At 28.4% G+C, this 23,432-nt stretch overlaps 2 protein-coding genes across 7 annotated transcripts; both read right to left on the bottom strand.

Annotated features, from left to right (window-relative positions):
- Positions 1-1,961: 1,961 nt before the first annotated feature.
- Positions 1,962-8,093, bottom strand: LOC145188834 (cytochrome P450 4B1-like). Of its 2 annotated transcripts, XM_090088418.1 has the most exons (6): positions 7,733-8,089; positions 5,884-6,122; positions 4,955-5,260; positions 2,963-3,172; positions 2,502-2,796; positions 1,962-2,365 (listed from the first exon to the last, which is right to left on the bottom strand). In XM_090088418.1, exons 1-6 carry the CDS (start codon positions 7,959-7,961, stop codon positions 2,145-2,147), a joined length of 1,500 nt encoding a protein of 499 aa, XP_089944544.1. In that variant the 5' UTR covers positions 7,962-8,089; the 3' UTR covers positions 1,962-2,144. The 2 variants fall into 2 exon arrangements, with proteins under 2 accessions (XP_089944544.1, XP_089944545.1); XM_090088419.1 differs by lacking the exons at positions 1,962-2,365; positions 2,502-2,796; positions 2,963-3,172 and adding an exon at positions 4,133-4,305 and having other exon boundaries at positions 7,733-8,093.
- A 3,368-nt stretch (positions 8,094-11,461) lies between these two features.
- Positions 11,462-18,576, bottom strand: LOC145189443 (copper chaperone for superoxide dismutase-like). Of its 5 annotated transcripts, none has more exons than XM_090088602.1 (10): positions 17,678-18,576; positions 17,499-17,592; positions 16,882-16,954; positions 16,201-16,329; positions 15,996-16,072; positions 15,407-15,516; positions 15,275-15,317; positions 14,392-14,469; positions 12,044-12,129; positions 11,462-11,925 (listed from the first exon to the last, which is right to left on the bottom strand). In XM_090088602.1, the coding sequence occupies exons 2-10, from the start codon at positions 17,517-17,519 to the stop codon at positions 11,808-11,810; spliced, it is 735 nt and encodes a 244-aa protein (XP_089944728.1). In that variant the 5' UTR covers positions 17,520-17,592; positions 17,678-18,576; the 3' UTR covers positions 11,462-11,807. The 5 variants fall into 5 exon arrangements, with proteins under 5 accessions (XP_089944728.1, XP_089944729.1, XP_089944730.1 ...); XM_090088603.1 differs by having other exon boundaries at positions 17,499-17,571; XM_090088604.1 differs by having other exon boundaries at positions 17,741-18,576.
- Positions 18,577-23,432: the final 4,856 nt, after the last annotated feature.

The following is a 23,432-nucleotide window of genomic DNA, read 5'->3' as shown; positions in this document are numbered from 1 at the left end:
ATTATCAGGTTCATACTTTTATACGATTTTTAATCAACATAAATTTCTCAATCATAATTAATCTTAATAAGAGGGGTGGGGTAGGGGGAGAAAGTCGAGAAGCGCTTTGTTGATGTGTTTTTTCTTTTCAATCCACCTATTGCTTTTTTATTTTAACAAGAAATTGACTTGAACATAGAAGTCAAACTTGACTAGAAAAATAATAAATTAGGTGTCTTAGGTTTATAAAATAAAGTCAATAAACATGAAGGAGCATTATAAATTATTTTCACTTTGAACAATCATTGTTAAACCATTTTTAAGCTGTTCAACCCCCCGACTCAAATAAATTTCTTTAATAAATTATTTGCTTCACTACGATTAGTCTACGTTGTAATTTATTCAAAGTTAGCACTTAAAAAAATTAAAGTTTTTCTCAAATATTCAACATTTTTCTCTTTTTAGAGCGTTATTTTAGGAAAAAATATCTCCGTAAATAAATCTTTTTGATGCTCTTTGGTATTTCAGCTTATGATTTTTTAGTTTAGGTATCCTAGCAGATTTATTAAATTGACTGGTATGTTTCAAAAGTAATAAGTATTGCCATTACAGCTTTTTGCTTCAATGAGTAGTTTTTGGTGAGTAACGTCCAAATACATAAGTTTATAAAAAGTAAAATAAATTGTTCTATCAGACTTCTTCGAATATAATTAAAACACACTGGGAAACTTCTCTTTGTATTTGATTAGCTTGTTAAAGACTTAGTATGAAGGTAATCGGAAAGCAAAAAGAACACGTTCTTTAAAAAGGTTCATATATAATGCCAACTTTTTAATATTCTTAAATAAACGGATGCTAAAGTCAGTAGAGGCAGAAGTTGTCGAAGTTTTTTTAGATTCGTATTTTTTTTTAGATTTCGTATTTTTTTTTAGATTTCGTAGTGAGTCAGCTCAGTTTTGATGTTGATATTGGACAGTTTGCTGGCTAAGTACGAAAGTGAGAAGCAACAAATGAATTAGTTGCTGGTAATTGAGTTTCTTCATTGAATTTAATTTTTAAAAAAACTAGGATATATAGTGAAACAATTGTTTTCGACTTAAAATAACTTATTTCTTCTACAAGCTCACCATTCTTTTACAATCTCAAAAGCATATTCAATCGGATTATGAGTTGGAGTAAAATTTAGCATCATGCACATTTGAAGGTGAAACAATTTTGAGTTTTTCAATTCAGATTCAGAGTTTAACAATTCAGAAGATTTGGGTATGTGCACCATCTCCTACACCAAAGGATCATTCCAAACATTTTTCATATCGTGACGGTTTTGAGTAAGCAAATGTACGTAGGGCTCTGCTGTTTACATATTGTTTCACACAACTTTTTTTCTTTTGCAATAACGAATGATTTGGAACATTTGGAACCTGATTTGAAAACTTGTATAGAACAATCCCTTATAATTATTTATTCAATTCGTGTCTTGTTTAAACGAAACTTTTTTCCCAGAACTCTTTAGGCTAAACACTTAAATGTTTTTCAAAAACTTAGTTACACAAACTTCAGCAGTAGTTTATTGTAGAATCTTTGTAATTTATGGAGATAAGAGTATGAGGATAAGATTTATTAGAAAATTATCTATCAATATTTGCAAGTTAAAGGTACAAATTATGTGGAGTTAAACACTCATTTCATCATTTTGATATTTAATTTGTAATCACAAGATTTGGACGAAAGGACGAGACGGATTTCATATCACTCAGACGAATCCTTATATTATTTAATAAAGAGAAATTAAATTGAAGGAATGTCTTACGAGGTGGTTTCTGTACATTACTATCGATGGTGATGTAAATTTAGTATTTATAGGTTTCAATTTAGTATTATAATTTGTAATAATAATATAAGATGTAAATTTAGTATTTATAGACTAAGATGCATCTTGTCCTAAAAATAGTAAATTGACAAAAATATGAATTAATAAAACAATCAGTTAGAAAATTCTATTCAATAATATTATAAAGGAATAGAAAAATAACATTTTAAAAAATTTTTCATTTCAGTATTAAAAATATGTGCTTCAATATAAAAAATATTAAGTAAATTATTTTAAAAGTAAATAAAGACAATAGAACGTAACAAAAAAATGAGTATTTAACAAAAGAGAAGCTTTAATGGGAGAGAGGCTTTACACGAACCATTAAAGGTTTTTGTGTTTTAATGGTGATGTTGAACTTCTTTCTGTAAGCTATATTCTCTTCGTCAACACTAAAATCAAATGTCAACAAAGCCTTCGTGAGAACTATTTTCAACTCAAGCAACGCAAAATTCTTCCCGATACAATTATAAACACCATGCCCGAATGTGAGAAACAGTCCCTGAGAGGCTTCACCTAAATATAATGCAACGGCAATAAAGAATGAGCAACAAGTTACGATCAAGCCGGCTAAAACGTTTGGCTTGCACAAGGCCTATATTCAATTTTAATTTTTGATTGAAATGCACTTTATCTAAAAAATGTTTCACACCTGACAAGAAGCGCTCTGGTTTAAATGCATGCGGCTCAGGATAAGTATTTTCGTCCATATGGACGGAGACATTTGAAGTACGAATCCAAGAACCAGCTGGTATGTTATACTTTCCCATAACAACAGCTTTATTATTCTGACGACTTGCAAACGGTACTGGTGAATGGATTCGTAATGTTTCTTTAATCACAGCATCTAAATACTTGCATTTTGAAATATCATCATAAGTAAGGTTGTCGACAAAAGGAATCTGTGACATTAACTCCTCACGAAGCTTTTCTTGAACGTCAATATTCTGTAATAAATTTAAAGACAGCAAGTGCAGCTAACTACATTTACTAACACACGCATACAACATTTCAAAAAAATATAAAAAGTGTGCAGTAAACAATAAAATCATAAATAAATAGTTAGAGTAAACCAAAAAACTAGATTAGGAAAAAAAAATGAATGGGACTAACTGTGCCTAATTGATACAGACACCATGAAAGTGCAGTTGCTGTAGTTTCATGACCGGCCAACAGAAACAAAAAAATATTATTTTTGATCAAACTGTCTGTCATTTTACTGTCTTCTTGTTGCTGTGCTTTCAACATGATCGTAACAATATCTTTTTCGTGAGTAGAAGAAACTGTGCCAGCAAGCAGTTCTTCTTTTCTTCGTTTAATAAGCTATTAAAATATTTGGATAAAAAAGTCTTAAGATTTTACCAGTATTTTTTATTACATAATGATAACATCAAAAAGCGTGTTATTTCCATTTAATGTCGTCTTCAACATACCTTATGACATCTTCATAATACTCAAACAAACATTTTAATTTTATTTGAAATTGATCAGCTGGTAGTGACCTAAACCACTACAGAACAGCCTCCTTAATTTCTTCTGCACACGTATATCATATTAATGGAGAGACTTCTTCAAATCTTTAAAAACTCACCTATCATATTAATTAGATCAGGGCTATAGGCCGATTGATAAATGTGACGTCGCCGATTGATTTTGTAATTTTTTATGATTTTAAGAATATAACGAATTGAAACGTTGATTTTACGATTTTTTATGACTTTAAGCATTGAAATTCCCAAAACAATACCTATTATTACATAACAAAGCCCTCTTTTTAAAGTATATAAACAGAATGAAGCTGAAACTTTTAACGAACACATCTTTAAAAATAGAACCACCTATTTATTTGAAAAGCTCTTAAATGGCAGATGAAAAATCATTTTTACCTTATGCTGAAATGAAATTTATTTTATCTAAAAATTATTTTGCATAACTTTTTTGCAAAATGATCTTGAAACAAATAGTAAAGAATAGTACTTTGATGTTGCATTATCTACTGTTTGAGAATTATTTCAAGATGACCACATCTGCATGTTTTTTTCCAAGAAGAGAGCTGGTCTTTCTTGACTGTTCATCAATGACTATTCTTAAAATTTAACTTAGACCCTGCTAGTCATCCTTTTAAAAAGATCAACTATGAAATAAATCATTTTGATGAAAGAAACCAAGCACAACAAACAGGTAGAAAGCACCCAGAGAGGATTATAAACTGTTGAAAATCAAATGGATTATGAACAGTTTAAAATGAAGATTATGAACAGTTCAACATTGAGAGTATTATGAATAGTTAAAAATCAACAAACCTGATGCTTTACCACCTGTAGGAGAGCTTTAATCCCCTAGTATAATGTGTAAGACAGAGAGACAATAGGATACATGGACTGAAAATAGTCTGAAGAGGATACAGTAGAGCCATTCCTGCTTCTTTGTGGGTTTAATAGAGTAGCTCTTCCGCTCTGCAAAAAAGAGATTACTGCATGCAATTGGGATCTTTTTTCTCTGTTATTTTCTCTTTAATTTCAGTTCTCAAAATTCTGCTGAAATAAATCAGTATGCAGGAGCATATTTCTGCCTTCCAAACAATATTTATTTTAACAAGATTGTATTTTCAAATTATATGTTTACTTTGGAAGAAAGATGATGTAAATTTTAAGCCAAACAACATCAAATATTCAAAATTCAAAAAGATTTTAAAGATTTTTCTATTCAAAAAGAGAAACATTCAGGACTCTAAAAAAGGCCTTAAATAAAAAAACCAGCAGATAATCTTAGAGCAGCTTTCAGAAGAATGGATCACTTTTTTAATCAATTGAGGAAGATATGGAGATGAAACAATAAACACTTTTTGATGCTCAAATTTTGATTTAAGATCATTTTAATTTTTTTCATTTTGCTTTTTTTATAAAGATACTTAAGGCACATTTTTCTGCTGTTGGATAGACTAGTTGGTATGTTTATAATATTTCTGAATAATTAAAAAGACTATAACTAAAAACATGATAGAAATGAAATAATCTTAAATATGTTAGTGCTAGTAATTGAAAAATCCTAAAAACATTTTAACCAGATATATTGCATTAAGGTAATTTTATAAATCATGCTCACTTGGTCCATGGTGTCTGAAACAATCTGCTCAGCAACCTTTTTCTGTTTAAATAGACCCAATAATTTGTTGAGAAATGGAAAAATAGTAAACAGCAGCTTCACAAATGGACCATACTCAAATTGCATTTCAATGAGGTAACGTACTGAGCTTGTGAAAATGTTGACAGAGTCAGCATTAAGAGAATTAAATTGGTACCCAAATCCCACATCACCAATTATATCAAATGTGAGATTAGAAAGATCATCCAAAACAGGAAGATTAGCTCCACTCTTGGATGATGGATCATCGCAAAGATCTGACCATTTCTAAACAAATCATAATACAAAAAGCAGATTATTAATATGACATTTAGACCTTTTAATGAGTGCAATTAATTTGCACAATATTTACTTTGTTTTTTATATGAGTAAGTTTCATTATTAAAAAATGTCATGAACTTAATTATTTATAGTAGTTAACTGTGGAAACAAAAAGAGCTTGAGCTAAAAAAAAAATACAAATTATGTTAAACATTTTTATTTATATCTAAATACAAATTTAAAATGTTTTATATAATGAAATATGAATTTCAATAATATTTTTATATTATAGTTTTAAATATTCAGCAAACTTCTTGCAATCCAAAGTTATCTTGGAGGTAATTTTTCTAACACTTAGAATAAATTTGTTTTTGTTTTTTTTTTAAATAAGGCATGAGAGAAATATAAATTGAAGCTTTTTGAAAGAACATTTTATGCAAGTGATATATTGCTCCGCCAGAACTGTTTACTTAGAGTTTTAAATTATGGACTTTAAATTTAGAATAAACTTTTACCTGAATAATCACTTAAATAACTATGAGTAATACTTGTATTTCACTGAAGGACTCCATTTTTCCATTAAGATATAAAAAAGATTTGGTTAAAAATGCTTTTAATAACACAATAACCTTTAGGAGTTCATCTGTATGAGAGGAAAATAAGGGCATGTAATTCTTCAACTGTTGCTGTGTAAATGCAGCATTGAACAGTTTTCTTTGCCACTGGTGCTCTTCATGATTTGAAACAATAAGACTTTTTCCAATCAAAGGCAAAACTTTACTAAACAAAGTTGGTTTCTCATATGTTTTACTGTCAGCAAATATTTGCTTGATGAACTCTGGAGCAAGAAGAACAACAGCTCGTGGAACTGTAAATACAAAAAGTCTCTATAGAACTGATCAGATTGCTTTGACAATTCTATCAAAAGAAATCTGAGATTTAAAAAAAAAATCAAAATAATAAACAGTATATGAATATTGTATGGTTTGTGTAACTTCGTTACAGTAATATGCTATATATGACCTTAATAAACTTTTTTTTTTTTAAGTGATAAGACATGCTAGTCAAAATTCTACAACACCATTTTAGATTGCAGCTATTTTGGGGCATTTTGTTTTGAGTGCACTTATATAGTGATTATTGAGCATATATGTGTATATACAGTGTTTATATAGTGTATATATATGATAGGTCTTCCGACATTGTCTTAAGCTTTTTTAATGTTCAACATTGCTCATTAAAGTTGAATTTATCAAAAATCAATTTTTAACATTTAGATTTAATACTAATTTAAGTTAAGGGTTTGCAAAGCAAATATTAAACATATTTTATTTTAATCACTTAGTCTATCAATTTGTAATTTTTAGATTTCTTATAACAGAATAAATGACCAATCATTTATTCTATTATAAGAAAAAATTTTAAAATTTAACCTCCATTATGAACTTAAGCATTGAAAGTGTTTATTAGCTATTTTCGATAAAATGGAAAAAAGTAAAATTGGATATTAAATTTTCTGCAAGATATATTTTCAAAATGTAAGAATATTACCATACAAAGTGTTATTATACAAACAGTTGCCATAAAGATAATATCTACACAAACAGTATAAGAACTATGTTAAAAAATTCAGAGATGGTATTACATAAATGAACAGGTGGCTTTCGAGATTTTTTCTATCCCAATCAATAAACAAAAATTGTAAACTAGTCATCATAACAACTTTCTAAATGCTTTCTAAATTTCATAAGTTTTAGAAAATTATTTCTCTCCTAGTTTGCTAATTACGAAACTTAGAATGACATAAAAGCCAGGTTTTCAGGGGGTCAAACGTTTAAATCCTTCTGACTCATGAACTCTTACTTATTCTGAGCTAAAATTTGTATATAATTTTCTTATAAAAGAGTATACGAATAGTGAAAAGTTTATCCAAATTTCAAACTAAGAGTTAAAAAATTCTAAAAAATCAAATCATTTGATTTGGATTTAATCAAAAGCAACATATTTCTATTGATAGAAAAATAGTAACTGCATATTTATGATCGCATAAAATGAAAAAAATACATAACATTTAAAATGTTATTTTTTCCTCATTGACAGTTGAAACAAAATAGCAGATTAATGAATTTCAAACAGTATTTTACTAAGATTATCCAATGTATTTTAAGCAGTATTTCCTCAAGGCTATCAAATATAGGTTTTTGTTTTTAAATTTATAAAAACAAAATCAGGTTATGATATTATCAGGTTATGATATTATCAAGTTATGATATTAAGCAGATCGATTTTAAAACCTAATAATTTATGTTTTTATACTGTTTATTTATGTTACTTTTTATGCATTTTATTTACCATCTTCTTGATATTTTATGCATTTTTTATGCTCAAGAATAGATATTAACCACCTTAAAGTTTTAAGACCCCTCAACTAAAAAGGTTTTTTCTAACAAAGTAATAATTTTAGATAAATTTACTTACTCTGAATTAAATCAAGTGTATATAGTCCTTCTTTTTTAAAATTGTTTCCTAAATTGTATACAGTTTCAATATGATCAACACCATTTCCAAATAAAGTAGAATGACCAGTAATAAAGTGCTCTTCGGGAGACGGTAGAGATCTCAAAGGATTAAAGATGCGGCGAGTTAAGAAAACTACTAAATGAAGGAAAACTAAAACAGCTATTCCAGATATAATAAGTAAAATCATCTTGGATAATATTTTGGTCCGTTATTAGGAAATCTTAGACGTTTGTTTAGGACTCGGCTGAAAATCTGATTTGGTCGGATTTCGAACCCATGCTATAAACAGTATGTTTAAGAATTATGACCGAACCAGGAATTTAGTTTATTTCCCCCAAAACTAAATTGCCCGATTTTTAACCAGTTGCGGATCTAGTGGAATAGGTGTTATGAAGCTGCAGAAAGTTTTTCGGACCAACTTTTAGCTCAATAAAAAAAAACATCGTTATTAATACTTAAAGTTAATTTTGTTCATCCATCTTTAAATACTGATCCTAAAGGTGGCATTTAATTATTGCAACGCACAGTGGGCCAGAATTCACTTTTACTGGACAAAATTCGTAACTAATTTAATATTAGAGCTATATTCACTAAAATTAGTATGAGTACTAATATGATGTCTGTGCTTTTTATGAAGGTAATATTTTTTATTTCGTTGCTATGGATACCTTTATTTTGCTTAGCAACAACCTATTTTGTTATCTGCAGATATTTTATAAGTGCTATATTCACTAATTTTTGGCATGAGTACCAATATGAGATCACACTTCTTACAAAAGTGATAATTTTTTAAATTTAGTTGCTATGGATACTTATATTGCTTAGTTATCCTGGAAACTCTATTTCATTTTACAATTAAAATTAAAGAGGCCAGAAAAAAGATTTACATTTTGACTACACTTCCCATTACATCATGTATTGGGACAAGGAAATCATGGTAAAAAATAAATAATAAGAATGTGGCAATTTGTTGCTGTGATTTTTGTGGTTTTCTTTTTTTTCTATTTCTTTTTTTTTCACCATGATTTTCTTTTGTCCATAATCATGTAGCAGAGAAGGAGGACGCATTTCATTATAACTTAATTATAAAGAGACTATATAAGATTTATATAAGATTTATATAAGATTTATATAAGATTTATATAAGATTTATATAAGATTTATATAAGATTTATATAAGATTTATATAAGATTTATATAAGATTTATATAAGATTTATATAAGATTTATATAAGATTTATATAAGATTTATATAAGATTTATATAAGATTTATATAAGATTTATATAAGATTTTTATTAAAAGCATAAAGTTTACAAGACTACAATTTTTCTTTTATATTAAACTCAGATTTATCAAAAGGGAAATGTTTTGTTTTTGACAAATCTGATAATTTTGCTTTTGCTTTACGTTTTTTTTTTGTTTCGTTTTTTTTTTTTTTTTCATTTCTCTGCAAGAAATCTTTTGTTTCTATCTCTCACTCGCCTTTTTCTTTTATATTAAACTCAGATTTATCAAAAGGGAAATGTTTTGTTTTTGACAAATCTGATAATTTTGCTTTTGCTTTACGTTATTTTTTTTTTTTTTTTTATTTTTGGTCACAGGGAATATTGTAGCTTAGCAAAGGAAAAAAAACTAAAAAAAAATATCGGAAGCATTCTAGAAGAATGAAAAACGTGAATGTATTCCAACGAATCCTGCAATTAGTCTTGTGTATTTAATTTGTATCAAGTGGATTTAAAATTAATATTTCATTTCTCGCTTACTTTATCCGGACACCGCAAAGTTTAACCAAGAGGCAGTTTGGAAACCCCAATGCTCTATTCCTGCATGTACTACTGCATATGCTACTGGCTTTGCATGCACAAGAGTCTTTACAAGATCCTAATTCATGAACCAGAAATAACAAAGTCTAATTTTACCAGTCGGTGCATTTAGTGAAGGTCAAGAGTGAAGCTTTAAGAATGAAGACAAATAAAGATACTATGAAAGGACTTTTAAATACATCCAATTAAACAAATGCGAGTTTAACAAACTTGGCGAGTTCGAGTTTAAGTTGTAAAATTTTGTTCAATTTTCGATCGAGTTTCCCAAGTTTATCATGTTTATGAACTTTTTCAAAATTATTTATCAAACAAAATTTTTTGAGAATATAAATAAACCCAGTACTGACAAAATAGACTGACAGAGTCAATTTTTCGGACGTAGGGAATTTTTTCAAGGTTGTTTACATGAAGGTTTCTTCTTTTGCATGTGACTGTGCCATCTTATCAAAAAAAACCTTTTCTGATACTGATGAAGAAGATGGAATTTAAATAAATTTCTGAGCGTTTATTTAGGCCTTTTGTGTCAATATCCAGCAATACTCAACCAGCTCTCATCCCAAATTTAGATAGTAGTAAAAGAAGATTTTCAAGATTTTTTGCAGCTTTTGTTTGAATTAATGACTTTAGCGATCATTGTATAAATTCTGATTAAAGATAGAACGATTTGATGAAGTGTTGGCTCTTTCTACCTCCATAATATTTTAGTGGACAGGTTAAATTGCTTAAGATTAGGAATACAAGCTTCAAGCACTGTAAACGTGGAACTTTTTGAATCCTTTGCTCCGACAATCTTAGTTGCAACTTTTAGATAAAGTACTGACTTTAAAGAATAGAATTCGCTATTCGATCTGGTTTTACATGGCAAAAAAATTTTCTGCAGTCCGATTTGAGAATATTGCATGCCTCTTTAAGTTTTCTGAGCGAGTGCTTCTGGGAACATGAGCAGCCAATAAATAGAATTTTTGCTTTCAAAACTTTTATTTCAGTAGAGTTTTTTGTGACAATAAGTTGAAGCGTTTGATCAGCAAAACACATTTCAATTCGAACATCTGTACATAATTCAACGGCTTGCTTAACATAGGAACCACGAGCGTTTACACACCATCTATTTTTTTTCTTAATTTTCCAACGGCAATGTGGCTATGAGTAAGTCTAACTTTGCTTTGATTTGAACTCCAGTGCGAGTGTCATTGAAATGTTTTAGGCCTACTAAGAGATCCTTGAGTTTGAAATCGCTATTGATGAAACGTGTAAAGAGAGATATATAGGCATTGTTACTGCTTGTCCGCATTTTAACTGTGAATGCTATGCCATCGAGCCTTTTGAATGACTTATTTACCTTTTATTGAACGGTATCTTAAACCAGTCATAAAATAAAAAGGTAGTTTCTGTGTGGAATAGTTTCGGATCAATTTGCTTTGGGTGATTGAAATCATGATGAACAGCTCCAGTGAACAGTCATTGCAATTATCAACAATTACTATTATTAGTAAATTTTTTGAATAAAGCCAATTTTTATGTTTAATTTAAAATTATAATTAACCTTTTAAATCGTCCTGTTAACAACGTTAAGTTAAAATCTTTAGCTGAACATTATCATCATATTTACAATATTTAAATATTTTAATAGGTAATTTTAAATTAAAAGTAAAAATCGGCTTTGTTCAAAGCAAATAAATAATAGTAGTTCAAGTTTTTAAAAATCATTTTCGTTATTGTTTGGAAAAAAAATTTAAAACTGTGAATTTAATTATTCTTGTAAGAGTAATGTAAGAATTAAAAGTCAGAAAACTAAATTTTTTAACTAGAAAACATAAAAATTATAGATGGATCTACATACAAAATGTAAAGGGAACAAATTCTGTAATTGAAGCTGTTTGTTGTTATTTGCCTAACAAAACATGAACTTTTTCAATCAACTAAGTAAATTATATAAATCAATTATAAACTTAAGTGAATATTTTTTAAAGATTAACCGCGTATTAGTTAGCCAGACTACAACGATCGACTGGTGTTAAGAAACCAAACGCGTTAAAAATATTACGGGAGGCTGTTTAAATATAAGCTATATTTTATTTGAAGTATTATATACTTCAAAAGTGGACAAATTCGGGTGTCAGCCTTAAACAACTTCACTTTATGCTTCTAGACAGAACACCTTATTGGAGGATGATCATTATTGAGGATGCCCAGTTTATTCTGAAGAATTTATGTTTGAACTTGACTTTCTTCTCTTTCCTCCCACAACGTTTTACCGGAACATGTACACACTTTCTTAGCGTTCTCAAACATGCCGGCAGAACGTGCTATTATTCCACAGGCAATACTGAAAAAAAAAAAAAAAAAAAAAAAAAAAATTAGAAACTAAAAAATTATTGAATTCTATGGAATGGAGTTGCTAGCTCAGAATTCTGAAATATAAATAATGTAAAAGAGTTCAATACCTTCTTCCGGCAACCTCGTGCTTTGATGATTTTAAATCTACGTCTTTTTCGTGTAAGCAAACAGATCTTCCTATAATATCCCAAACCTAAACATATATAGTGTTGATCATAACAATATAAGCACTAATGTTAGCTTCATTTTTGCGACCGTAACGAAACTTATGTTAAGTTTCGTCAGACTTCACCTTCCCAAAAACCAAAATTGCACGTAACGAAATCATTCAATTAGATTGAACAAAGTTGAACAAAGATAAATGAAGTTGAACAAAGTTGAGCAGTTAAAATGTTAAAAATAATGGTCACCACCAATTTGCAATTACTAAATATGTTGCATGTTGCCAAAAATAATAGTTTCACTCCAAGATTGGTAATAGTATTAGGTCAATAAAAGATGTAAATTAACAAATGGAAAAAAATAAGAAATAAAATGCAATAAAGCAAAACTGAAAAAAGAAAATCAGGACTTAATACAGGCTATTTCGCATTAGAGGACTTACATTTTATTTGTTTTAAGTTCATTTGAGTAAAAAAACAAAAAGTTTAGTACTAATACAGAGTTATTTCCAAATTGTTGTCTAAGCTATTTATTAAATTAAATTGAAATAAAAATTTGACTAAGATAATGATTCTTTATTAGTATTGTATCCTTTATTTCCCATACATTGAGTAATTTAATAAATCTTGATAAATTTTTAAACTGTTTATTAATTTACTGACAGAAGCACATAGGCTCGGGCTTGACATATATTAGGCTCAACACACCTCTAACATCATCTCAAAATTAATTTTACTTATTTGTAATAGCAATGCAAATCAGTGAGTTTTTTAAGTTATTTAGGTTGTTAAAAAATTTACTTTGTTCAACTTTTATTCAACTACGTTTAACTAAGATGATTAACACTAAAATACCGAAAATAAACGTAACGTAAATGAAACGAAACTACGTCAAGTTTATTTATATTCAACTTCGTTGAACTATGTTCGACTAGTTGAACGTAGTTGAACGAGCGTAACATTGATGCTTACAGAAATAGCACACCTCACAATATTTTCCTTTGATTGCAATTTACAGTGCTTTTATGTATTTAATTTTAATGGTATTTCTTATAACAAATAGTTGGGACTTCCATTATTACTTGGACAAAAATACGACAATGTGACATTAAAAACTTTTATCACATTTCGTTGTGTGGACGTGCTAAATGATAAAGCACATGATACTGGAGAATTTTATTTATAATTAAATATTGGAGTATTTCAATAAAATTCTTAAGTGAATACTAGAACAGGATATTGTAAATATTATTTGTAATGCAAATCTGATTTTCTTGTAGAAATTGAACATGGACTATAAGAGATATTGCTCTGTAGAAAAAAGTTTACGTAAGTTATCAACATAAAATTTCTCAAATTTCACATCAATTAAGGTATTCTAGAAAAATGGGTTTAAAACTGTCGCAAAAACAACTGAAAAATACAATATCACTGATGATAAAACTCGAACGCCACTACCATTGAACCGTATGCTGATTATAATCTACTTGGATTTTAATGCACGACAATAACTCAAAGCATACTGCGAGATCTGTAAAATCTTCACTTGAGGAAAATAAAAGTAATGTTTTAGAATGATCACTCCTAATTCTCGATCTGAATCCAAACAAGGAGTCGATATTGGGGTAGCTTTACGAGATAAATAAATCTCTAATTCTAATGAGCTTTGGGGAGAAATTCAAAAGCCTGAAGTGCCACTACTGCCAAACAATGCCGAAGGCTTGTTAACAGAATGCCAACATGATGTGCTTAAGTAATAAAGAATAAGGACTACTCAACAAAATATTAACGTTAGTTTTAATTTTTTGAAGTAGACTTTTATACAGAACTATTTTTTTGTTTGATGTGCTATTTCTATGATCACAGCTTTTCGTTGTATTTTGTAAACTTTTAAATAATTATAGTTATACTTTAGTTAAAAATGATTTTTTTCTTATGGTTATAAAGTTATATAATTATATAGTTATATAGTTATATAGTTATATGGTTATCTAGTTTCTTATGGTTATATAGTTTTTCTTATGGTTTATAGTTAATAATTGAAAATTAATAATTTTTTTTTCTTTAACTTCCCTAATAAAGAAAGAAATTACTCTAATAAAGAAAAGGTTAGGTGTGCTATTTCTGTGATCATTACTGTGGATGGTCAATCCTAAGTTATAAATTGCCCTTATTGTGTTTTAAATTCAAGGCTAATATATATATTTTCCGCAAAAAAGTTCCCATACTAAAATTGGCATCCAGTCCAACAACTGAAATCTCAATATATGGAGAAAAAAAGAAAAAAAAGATACCTTAATGTAGGGGTCAATATATTTAAAAACGGAACATCCTTCTGTATCTGTTGATATGTTCCCAAGGTCTCCGACTACCTAAGTTTTAAACTTAATGTTTAAAGCAAGGTCAAAACTTTATCCTTATGATAATCTTCAAGTATATCTAACAAAACATTATAAAATTAAAAATAGATTATTTAGCACATAACAAGTGCTGCACCAAAATATTTAATATATGGGTAAAAATTAACGCTCAATGTTTGGTTCAACATTTTAAAATTTTCTAGAATTTACTTTAATGCACTTTATTGAGATTAGTTGAAACAAAATAACAGATTTATCAAATGCTATAAGGCACTTTAATTATTGCTCGATTTGCTATCGACAAAAAGCTATTAGAGAAAATTTGTCAAAATGCAACTCAAAAAAAGTCCAAATGCAGCTCAAACTCAGTCATATTTCTTCTCAAAGTCAGGAGACAATTCGACTACAATTTGATTTTGAAATTACAAAACTGAAAAGAAGATTTGACCTAAATTTTGATCTAATTTGAATAAAAAGTTAGTGGGGTCATTTCCCAACATTCATTTCCTGACATTTCTCAATCAAAGATTGTAGAGCTTTCTAAGAGTTTTTTTTTCAATTCCTCATCCTTCAAAAAATGATTCGCTAATAATTAAAACATTTGAATACAAAATGAAGATCTATAGAGTGAACCATAATCCTGCTTTCTTTTTTTTTTTCAGATTTTATTTCAAATTTGTTTTGAATGATTTGATATGTAATGCGAAAAATTAAAATTACTTTTTTAAAAAATTATTTAAGTTACTCATTAAATCACAAAATTTTCAAACATGAGAAAACAAAAACCTATTAAGATTCTTAATTAAAAACAGCATACTCGTTTATCTGTGCTGTGTGGTGGATTGTACACATCCCCAGTGCTAAAAGAATAAAGTATATTCATGTTTTCATTTTTTCAAATTTCAGTTTTTGATTACAACATTTATATTAGTGTTGAACAAAAGCATACCTTTCGCATCCATTAGATAAGTCACCAAGTTCATGTATGTGAACAGCATGTTTACAATTAGGAGGAAGTTGGTTAATTGATCCATCTACAATACATGAGCTTAAGTCTCTCTAAAAAAGAATAAACTATTTAAATAGGTAAAATCCATGAAAATGCTTTAAAGACTTTTTGATGAAATTTTAGATGGATTTCAAAAGCAAATAAAAATTATGATAATTAAAAAAAAAATTATGAGAATTTGTAAGATAAAAGTTTTATGTTTTAAAAGTGAAATAAAAATAAAGTGTAAATTTTTAGTTAAAATATATTTCTTTTAATTTATTGGTTAAGTAATGTTTTCTAAGAATATTTATAATTTAATCTGAGACCAAGAAAATTATATTTTTCTTTTTACATCTGAATTTATTTTCATGCAAAACAACATTAACTAAATAAAGGAAAGTATAAAAAAAGTACTCTGATAATATTTATAAATTTACTATTTTTAGACTCTTTAAAAACTATTACAGCAAATGTTAAGAAAACAAATATTGTTTAAAGACTTATTTGTGTACAAAGTGTAATGAAAGATTAGTAAAATAAAAAAAACCTGCACAAATCTGACTAATCCGTATGTTTGTTGATTGCTTTTTAAAATTGCAACTGCTGCTCCTAGGTTGGTAGAATCTAATCCAAGAAAAAAAAAGTTTTTCAACTTATTTCAAAATTATACTTTTTTTTAGTTGTTGTTTTAAAGAATATTTTAAGCAAGTCTTTGAGATAAGAAATTGAAAATATTTAAAACATTAACATACTTTCCCCTTGACCTCTATAAACAGCCAATAACCCTGTCTTTTCTATATTCTTTTGGACAACAGCAGAGGGCAAATTTGTAGTAATTAAGACGGATTGACTTTCTAAATCTATTTCAAAAGATTTGACCCCTAAATGAAGCAATAGTTAAAAGCATTTACACAAATACACAAATGATACATTCCACAAATGATATCCTGCTAAACATAATTAAAAAAAAAAAGATGTTGTAACCTATAATTTACATTCCTCTTTATAAGCAACTTCAAAATTTCTAAAGTTATTTTGAAGTTAAAAAAAAACAAACTCAGGCATTGAGGTTATAGGAAATTAATCAAGAATAATTGAAATTTTAAAAAATACATTAATCATAATAATATGAATTAAAAATTCCCTGTGGAACTAATATTAAATTACGGATTACAACTGCTATTTAAATATGAATTAAAAAACCTTTATGTAAATATACCTCTGAACAAAAAAAATTTTTGAAAAATTTAGAAACTCTGATAGTGCTTATTAAGTTGTTTCTAATTTTCCAAAACAAAAAATAAAAAAGACTAGCAGTAACTGAAGATAACCTTTTTTTCTGTTGTATTCTTAATTTGATAGATGATCATACTAAATAAAAATAGAATTTAATATATATTTATACAAATAAAAACTTATAAAGTGTAAACAACCTTTTAACTGATTAAGAGAGTCTGATATTTTGTTCACACAAGAAGGACTTTGCATATTCACAGAAAACTCCATCTAAAATGTTTTTTTTCTTATAGATACACACATGTTAAACTCAGATATCAATCCATTTCTATTTCTTTGATTAAAAATATATATATATATATATACATACATAATATATATTATCATTTTACAACACATAAAGAATTTTCACATTTATTAATTCATATAGTTCATGCCACACATTGTATTAACGATTTAAAGCTAATACTCAGTATTACTGATTCAGATAATGGCAATTTCAATTTTAGAGAAAAATCTGTTCTAAATCTTTAGTGATTATGAACATATTTTTGATCACTAAAAATTTAGTGATCTTTTTTTTTTTTTTTTTTTCTATATTTTAAAAATGCACTTTCAACTTTAACCTGTATGCATGCATGCATGTATGTATGTATGCATGCATGCATGTATGTATGTATGTATGTATGTATGTATGTATGTATGTATGTATGTATGTATGTATGTATGTATGTATGTATGTATGTATGTATGTATGTATGTATGTATGTATGTATGTATGTATTAACATTATCACAATTAATTGTTAATTTACCTTATCAAATAGAGTCGCCATTTTTATCTCTTAATCAGATTGTGCAAAACCTTCCTACTTTATGCGGATATTTCTGAATTTGTATAAATATTTTCTTAAAAAAAAAAAAAAAGAATTTTTTAAAAATGTTTTTGTTAACTTAAAAGCAGCAATGAATTGAATTCTCTTAAAACATGTACTTGTTCTAGAGTTGAATTCTAGAAGGACAAATAGGCATTGATTTCAAAACAGTTACAGCATACTTTTCAACTATACCAGCAGCTTCTTTCACAATAAATTGATAGAATGATGTTTCAGGATGAACAGAGAGAACAGTAACCATGAAACTAGGTCTATCGTGCAAGCATTTCCATAAAACTGATAGCAAAGACTGCTCTGAAATCTGGACTATTTTTGATATTTCAGTTAAAACTACACAAGAATAAGTGAATGTTGACCAAATTTATACCTCATCAATTATCAAAATAAAATTCTTCTGTTGGCTTTTTTTTTTTTTTTTTTTTGGACAATCAATAATCAGCTGTAGAGGTATAAGTTACACAAGAGGTTTAACTAATTCAAAATTGTTAGCTTGAACAATTATCGTCATTTTTTCAATAAAATTGTTAACATGAAGAATGTTTACATTACTATAAACTAAATTATCAGCCTCAAACAATGTGAGTAGATAAAATTACTTTTTCTCATATATCTTATGTAAATTGTTTTATCTGAATAAAATGTGGGAGAAGCACGTTTATTTAACTTGCTTTTCAATTTCGTCTTTAGGAAATTTAAACACACAACACTTATTATATTCATGCCTTAACAATTCAGAAATTATTTGTCATATTGAATGCTTTAGTTTTCTACAGAAGTAGTAATACAACGCTAAACAAGAAACGCTAAAACGCTAAAACAACATTTATGAAAAGGTCTATTCAACTATGAAAGAAATAATGGTCAGAAAATCGATTTTGGCCTTCTGTTTATTTACTAGTCCTTGATCTAAAACATCTGATAATTATATATACTATAAAAGAATTCTGCATATAGTGGAGATGGAATGTACTACTGCTTCTGCAAAAGCCAGAGCAATGCACACCTCTTCATTTCCGCCTTTACATCCGCTCCGCTTCTGCAAAATTTCAACCGAAGTTGAACCGGAAGTGAAAAAATGCGCATAATTCGAATATGTAAAATGCGTTTCACATCAGACAACTTTTGATTTGAGCTGGTGTTGCACAGTGGGCCAGAATACCTGATTTTGGGGAAAAACTTATAACTAATTTAACATTAGTGATATATGCACTAAATTCGACATGTCTACTAATATGAGGTCTGTTCTTCTCATGAAAGTAATATTTTCAGCTTTTTGTTGCAATGGTACTTAATTTGTATAGCAACAAGCTTTTTGTAGTTACGGAGTCAATTTTCATACAAAATCTATGACTTATTTCATTTAAGCGCTCTGTGCCTTTGATAGATTATAACAACTACCATTTTTAAATTAAAGTGTTGTAGATACGTATTTCATTATTAAAATAAAGAAATAAATTTTTTTAGACCATAAGATAACGTACATAGGATCACAAACAATTTGTCAATAATTTTTGGTACACCTACAACGTTTGATTTTTTTTTTAGATTCTCTAAAAATTAATCTTTTAAAATCATTCAGTACTTAGTTATGGCCAATCCTTTGTTCTTCTGAAGGCCTTGACATATTTACTGTTGCAATTTTTTTATGGCACAGGGAAACCTGATTCTCTGAATGACTACTTGGAGGACTTTATTAACAAATGCAAGGAATTAAATGAAAATGGTATTATTATAGATGATCAAAAGAGTGCAATGGAAATTCTAAATTTATTTTGCTATACTCCTGCTGGATGTTTTTTAAAGTGGATTAATGGACATTGTGGATATAGCTCATGTGAAAGATGTGTTACTAATGGGTCTTATAATGGTTGTGTTGTTTTTAATGAAAATGATCTCTTCCCAGCTAGAACTGAAATAGTTTTTAGAGATAATGGCTATGATTCTCATCAACAAGGCATTACTCTTTTGTTAACTATTGGTATACTATGCATAAAATCTTTTATTTTAGATTATATGCACTTGGTATATTTAGGTGTTGTTCTTAGGATTCTTAACTATATGAAAAAAGGTCCTTGTGGTAAGCTTTCTCATCTTCAAAGAACAGAAATGTCAAATAATTTGATTAAACTTAAAGGATGTTTGCCCTGCGAGTTTTCAAGACAAACAAGATTGTTATGTGAATTAGACAGGTGGAAAGCCACTGAATTTTGTCAGTTTTTGCTTTATTTAGGACCTGTTGTACTGCGAAATATTATTTCAGAAAATCCCTATATCCATTTCCTTTCGCTGAGTATTGCCATTAGTATTCTACTTAATTCAAATGAAGAAAAAAGAAATATGCATTTAGATTACGCTAGAGGTTTGCAAGCTTTATTTGTACAAAATAGCAAAATATTATATGGTAATGCTTTCGTAATTTATAATGTGCATAATATCCTACACATTTGTGATGATGTCAAGAATTTTAACTGTTCATTTAATGACATTGCGTGCTTCCCATTTGACAATCATTTACAGCACTTAGAGCATTTTGTAAGACATTCTGAGAATTCTTTTTTTTTTTAGTAAATTATTGTAATGCTTGTTAGAAAGTGTTATAATTGTTTGTAGAATAACTTTTTCTTTTTCTCAAGCTTAGCATATCGCGAGGTTAGAATTACTTTGTTCTATCTCCAAGTTTAAACGTTGGGAGAAAGTTTTTGATTTTTTTCTTAAAGTAAAAATTATTTAAAATCTTAGCTTTAATTTTTTAAGAAATAATAACTTATGTTTTAAATAATTTATGTTTAAACAAATTATTTAGAAAAAAAATGTAAAATAAAGCGTATTTTAAAAGCAATGATTACTTAGTAAAATTAATAAGTCATTTTCTCCCAACTTTTAACATGGAAGATAGAACAAAATAATTCTAACCTCGCGATATGTGTGTACGTTTGTGTGTGTGTGTGTGTCTTTGTGTGTGTGTGTGTGTGTGTGTGTGTGTGTGTGTGTGTGTGTGTGTGTGTGTGTGTGTGTGTGTGTGTGTGTGTGTGTGTGTGTGTGTGTGTGTGTGTGTGTGTGTGTGTGTGTATATATATATATATATATATATATATATATATATATATATATATATATATATATATATATATATATATAGCATATATACATACACACACACAAAATTTTTTATGTAAATGTGCCTTGAAGCAACCAGAAATTATCTTTACGATGTTAACGTTTTTAAGATTTGTAAACTTTAATTTTTAAGAAAATAAAATGTTTCCTTTTATCTTTCTTGTTGCTTTAACCAACAGTTTCTTTCTAAAAAATTAAAACTTGGGTTTTGTAGAACTTTTTTTAAAACTTTTTTTAAAGAGCGTGTTTTAACCGTTTTTTATAAAATGTTTAGAAAACGTTTTTTATAAAATGTTTTTTGATATTTCCGTTCTGCACGTTTAAAAAACGTTTTTTTTAACGTAAAAAAAAACGTTTTAAAAGCGTTTATGTGCTTACTGGGTCAAAACAAGTTGTATCATTAGGTTAATCTTTTATGAGACGATGCACAGTGGGACGAAATCCCGATTTCGTGGCCAAAATTCCCAAATTACCTACACGAGGGTTTTCGAGGTCGCTGATTACGAATCTGAGGTCAGATTTAAGAAATTCAAAATGGAGGCTCCAATATGGCGGCTAAAACTGTTCATACGTTGAAAATATGAAATCTAATGTAGTTTGGTTTTCGAGGTCATTGCTTATGATTCATTCAGCAAAAACATTGTAAAATTATTTCCAAAATTACGTTATTGATAAAAAGACAGAAATTTGTAATTTTAGTTTTAATATCTTTTTTAAATTGGTAAAAGATGAAGTCACATATATGTAAAAAAATTGTTTATTTAATCCAAGTAACAAAAACACGTAAGTCATATTCATCAATGTTTGAATCATTCGATTCGGAATCTGATGTTGAACCACTTGTATCTAAATCGGAATCGTTCCTTGTCTCTTGTCTAGTGACTTCAGGTTGTTTTAACAATTGTAAAGTTTCTTGATGTAGAGATTTTGCCGGTCTCTGGGGCAATTTCCTGATGCTCGAGAGGGGTTGTTAACGTGACATCTTTAACAACTTTAGCAAAATGTACTTGACCAGAAGTCCTTAAACTCATTTGAGCAGCATATGCCAATTTTTCTGAAGAAAAAGTAGAACGTAGTTCTTGAGTCTTTCGCCTCTTTGATCTATCACTAGATGAAGCAAAGGATTGCGAAGGTCGTTCCTTTTTTATTATCATTCTTCACAATCTTCTAATTTGTTGTGCATTCAGTATTGGATAATTTTGAAAATTGTACGGTGCCCTTCAATCATTCTTCATTTTTTTCAAAAAAAAAATCTTCCCATCTTCCTGCTGCTCTCCATCTCGATCGAAAATTTGCAAACAACCGTGATAATGACATTTCATCCTCGCCTACTTGTATCACATGTTCTGTTTTTTTGAAAATTGCATCTGTCAAAACATCAATGATGAATTAATATTCATTTTTTAAACTGTCTTTCACCTTAAAGAATATATCTTTTCTTGACAATTCAAATTTTGAGATTATCATAAAACGGAACGAGAAGTAACTTGTAAAGCATATATTTAAAATAATAAATTATTGTATTAAAATGCAATTAGTGCCATTAAATAATGTTAATTCACTAATTTCCATGACCATTTTCAGACATTAATCTTTTGACATAGATTAATGTCGCACCACGCATTCCTCCATAAAAACTAGTCTCACTAGTTTTTATGGAGGAATGCAGCCAGTTTTTTTTTATGTTATATTTAACACTATACACTATCAATTCCTTGTCGAAAGAAGGTGGATAACCGCGGTTAAATTTTTAAAACGACATTAGAAAATCGATTTCAGATAAAAAATTTACAGTTTTTTTTGTTTACTTGTCGCGCGATTTAAATATTAAAAAAATTACAATTAGCAATAACAGTGCATAACGATATATTCTACATGCCTCCAGAAAGTGATTCCATTTTGCCAAATTCCAATTGAAATAGTTTCTTCAATTTAACAGCACTTTAAAATAGGCAAGAATTTTTCAACGTGTCCACTTGTTTAGTGCGTACCGAACGGAGGCTAAATGTCAACTGGTGTCCAGGCCAGCCTAGAGCAGGTATTTAGGTGCCCTGTTCGGAATTTTGTTCTAGGACTATCTGTAAACAATATCTGAACGTAAAAGGACGAAAATATAAAACTCAAAAATTTGACTTTTGGCCACGAAATCGGGATTTCGTCCCACTGTGCGATGGTTCCGTATAATGAGACGATGGTTCCGTAAAATACGACATGAAATCAAACGAGTCAAAAAATGATCTCGTCTCTTGTTTTTAAATTGCAAAAGAAAGCTAATAAAAGTATGGTTAAAATAAGAAGAAACGAGACCGGTCTAGTAATGCTTTAAAACGAGTGTTTCAAAATGACTTATTGAAGGAGTAAGGATACTTATCTAAGATGAGAGCAAACAATTTAAGCTTGTGGCCTTTTTTTTTTTTTTTTTTCTTTTTTTCTTTTTTTTCCGCAGCAGTAGCTCGCTATTCCAAAAACCTTGAAATTTTTTTTAACAAAGTTAATTTAAATAGTTTGGTTGAAATGAAAGTTAATGATTATTGTAAATGACGCCTTTAATAACCAGTGATATCTCATCAGTAAACAATACCAATTGTTATAGATATTTGTTGTTTCGTTAAGAGACTTTTATTAAAATGCTTTTAACCTTCTTAACTTTATCGTAATTTTCAAAAACTTAGTTTTAAAGTGCAACAATCCTACCATAAAAAGTAAGTTAAACTAACTATGCAACATTAAAAGTAA

Source organism: Hydra viridissima, unplaced genomic scaffold (genome assembly GCF_058129835.1).
Source record: "Hydra viridissima isolate aposymbiotic clone 2 unplaced genomic scaffold, HvirCarnegie_v1 scaffold_5, whole genome shotgun sequence".
Classification (NCBI taxonomy): Eukaryota; Metazoa; Cnidaria; class Hydrozoa; order Anthoathecata; family Hydridae; genus Hydra; species Hydra viridissima.
Note: the sequence above shows the minus strand (reverse complement) of the source record. Positions and strands in the feature narration are given on the sequence as shown.